Source organism: Hevea brasiliensis, chromosome 16 (assembly GCF_030052815.1).
Source record: "Hevea brasiliensis isolate MT/VB/25A 57/8 chromosome 16, ASM3005281v1, whole genome shotgun sequence".
NCBI lineage: Eukaryota > Viridiplantae > Streptophyta > Magnoliopsida > Malpighiales > Euphorbiaceae > Hevea > Hevea brasiliensis.
The window spans coordinates 51494238-51497360 of record NC_079508.1 but is presented as its reverse complement, the minus strand read 5'-3'; the positions used below and the strand labels follow the sequence as shown (position 1 = coordinate 51497360).

Here is a 3123-nt window from a genome sequence, read left to right as displayed (position 1 = left end):
AGGTGATAAGAACATGGCCCACATTTTCAACGGTGATGAGACCATGTGGTAACTGAATAGTGAGCACCAAAACATGATTCTTTTATGTAAATGGGGTGGCACGTGCCGGCCTGCCACAGTAAAGGGGAAAAGGGCCGAATCTAGATCCGACGACCACATCATATATCCCCGTCAAGATCGGGACCTCATTTAGATCAAATCCAACGGCTGAAAAATCAAACATTCTTTTCTACCGTTAGATCGTAATCCAACGTCCCAGATTGAATCCTCCTACCTTGCCCCCTTACGCCATAAATACATACCAAAACCCGGTCCAAACGCCTCTCTTCCTCTGTGTTTCTCTTTCAAAAAAGATGGAACTTTCCTTCTAGCTTCTATGTTTTCTTCGGTGTGCTAACGTGCGCGCTGTGCCACTGCTTAACATGCGCCACTGAGATATGTCGCCGGCGGGAACAGTTACATCAACGATTATCAGAATCTCGAGGTATAGGGCGGACTACTAGGAGATTAAGGCGGTGGGTTTTAAACGGCGGAGATTGGATCTCCTTGGGACCTACGCCAAGAAATGGACGGCCAAAAAAGCCAAGCGAAGCTCACGAGAAACCATTCGTCACTTCTCCGTTCTCTCCCCACTGTCCGATCGTCCATCCACAGCCTAACTTCTGTAGCAGAGGAGGACCTTATAAAACCGGAGCAGAAGCAGCTACAACAGCAACAACAAAAACAAGAATTAGAAGAGAAAATAAGAGAAGAGAAAAGAAAGCCGCACCGGTCAGGTTCGACTCCGAGAAGGACCGGTTCGGCTCGGTTCACGCCTGTTCTCACGATGGTTTCGTTTATTTTCTTCACAGTCTTGTCGCTCTCCTTCTTTTTCTTCTTTTATTTGAGAAGAGAAGAAATACTCACATCAGAGAATCTTTTATTAGCTTTGATTTTCATAGCTGTAACGCTTTTCTTTGCAAGCAAGAACAAGAACTTAATCAACCAGAATTTGACCATAATCAAGCAATTATGGGAAGCAAACACAAAAAGACTCGGTCTTTGCACTTCGAGAGCCAAGTCGAAGCCCGTTCAATGGTTTATTGGCGAGTCAAATGCTGATAGCAAAAGTAAAATCCGGAAGGAGAAGAGTATTATAAGAGAAGGAGTGGAATTCTATAGCAATGGGGATTTCTATGAAGGAGAATTTCACAAAGGGAAATGTAGTGGTAGTGGGGTTTATAACTACTTAGTCAATGGGAGATATGAGGGTGATTGGATTGACGGGAGATATGATGGGTACGGCATAGAGAATTGGGCTAGAGGGAGTAGATATAGGGGGCAGTATAGACAAGGTTTAAGGCATGGATATGGGGTTTATAAGTTTTACACAGGCGATTCTTATGCTGGTGAATGGTGTAATGGGCAGAGCCATGGTGTTGGAGTGCAGACTTGCTCTGATGGAAGCTGCTACTTGGGTGAATTCAAGTGCGGCGTCAAGCATGGCATTGGGGTTTACCATTTCAGGTGATTTTTCTTGGATATTTTATTTTTATTTTAGTTTTCTTTTGGATTATGGTGATTGCGTTTACTGTATTTTTATTTTTGGATTATGGTGATTGCGTTTACCATTTCAGGCTAACTCTTCAAATGAATTTCTGTTTTCTCTAAGTACTATTTAAAAAAAAAAAAACTTTTGATTTTTGGGTATCATCATCTTGGATGTGGGCTTATTGTTTAGACTGTTCATAATTAGTAAATCTGCAATAATTGTAGTATTATGAATTATGAATTATTTCACAAATCTCTTGGATATACAGTTATAATTGTGATTGAAAGATGAAAGTTTTTATTTATCAAATGGAGTTCCCTTGTTTTTCCTTTTCTGGTTGTGTTTTGACTTTTCAGTTTGGAACTCTTATGGTTTTTTTTCAAGGGTTTGATTTATAAAACAGTAGACAATGGTGTATGTGATGAATTTTATGCTATATTTTGTTCTTTGGTAGTGTGATTAAAATCTGATTGATGATTGTTTTAACCTGTTAATAATTTTTTTAGCCTGTTGATATCAGAATGAATTTTGATAATTATTGTTTGGTCAGTTGGGTTTCCAGTTATGGATGAAATTTAATTGATTAATCATAATTAATGGTTCCTCTCCTTGAATATTTTACAGATTGTCAATCGGCAACTCAATGTTATTGCACTTGCCGGTGAACCAATGAAATTGTTGATTTTTTTGTTTGATGGATATAATTAATAATGATGAGAAAGTTGATTTCATTGCAGAAATGGAGATAGATATGCTGGTGAATATTTTGGAGATAAAATCCACGGCTTTGGTGTATATCATTTTGCCAATGGCCACTGCTATGAAGGGTCATGGCATGAAGGCCGGAAGCAAGGTTATGGCATGTATACTTTCAGAAATGGCGATGCAAAATGTGGTGAATGGGATGGTGGTGTCCTTAAGAGCCCTGTGCCTCTACTAACTGATTCTGTCCTTAGAGCCGTTCAGGTATTTGATTTGCACTCTCAATTTTCCTTGTTAATAGTCAATGACAAAATATCGCATACTTCTCATGCTTTTCGATCATTTCATTTTTCTAAAATGTAGGCTGCTAGAAAAACAGCCGAAGGTGCCATTAACCTTCGTCCGGTGGATGAACAAGTGAACAAGGCAGTTCAGGCTGCAAATAGAGCAGCCACTGCTGCTAGAGTTGCAGCTGTCAAAGCTGTTCAAAACCAGATGGAGGGCAAATTTTGTGATACAAATGTGTAAGAGATTTAGCTTTTTTTGAAAGTGTAAATTTTTACTAATTTCATGTAATTGGAACACACCGGCCCGATGAGCAAAAGCTTGTCAGAGGTTGAGAGTGTTTGAGGCCTTCTTTTAATCATCCTCTGTAACTTGTAAATACCCCATGTATAGCAATGGAAGATGAATTTTCAAAGAGGCTATTCTTCACCCTACTTTGCAAGTTGCTGCATGTGATTGAGACGGCGCTATTATTGTGTTTACAACCGCAATAATAAGATGGTAGCCTTGATCAAGCTTGTCTCTTGTAGTATCTATCTTCAGCTCAGCATTATCCATCAATAACAAACAATATCAAACCCGTACTTTGCATGTCTGAGAACTTG

At 39.4% G+C, this 3123-nt stretch overlaps 1 protein-coding gene across 1 annotated transcript; it reads left to right on the top strand.

Moving 5' to 3' along the window:
• The first annotated feature begins 306 nt into the window (after nucleotides 1-306).
• Nucleotides 307-2933, top strand: LOC110638934 (uncharacterized). Its single transcript, XM_021789677.2, has 3 exons — nucleotides 307-1506; nucleotides 2269-2497; nucleotides 2597-2933. Exons 1-3 carry the CDS (start codon nucleotides 566-568, stop codon nucleotides 2759-2761), a joined length of 1335 nt encoding a protein of 444 aa, XP_021645369.2. The 5' UTR covers nucleotides 307-565; the 3' UTR covers nucleotides 2762-2933.
• Nucleotides 2934-3123: the final 190 nt, after the last annotated feature.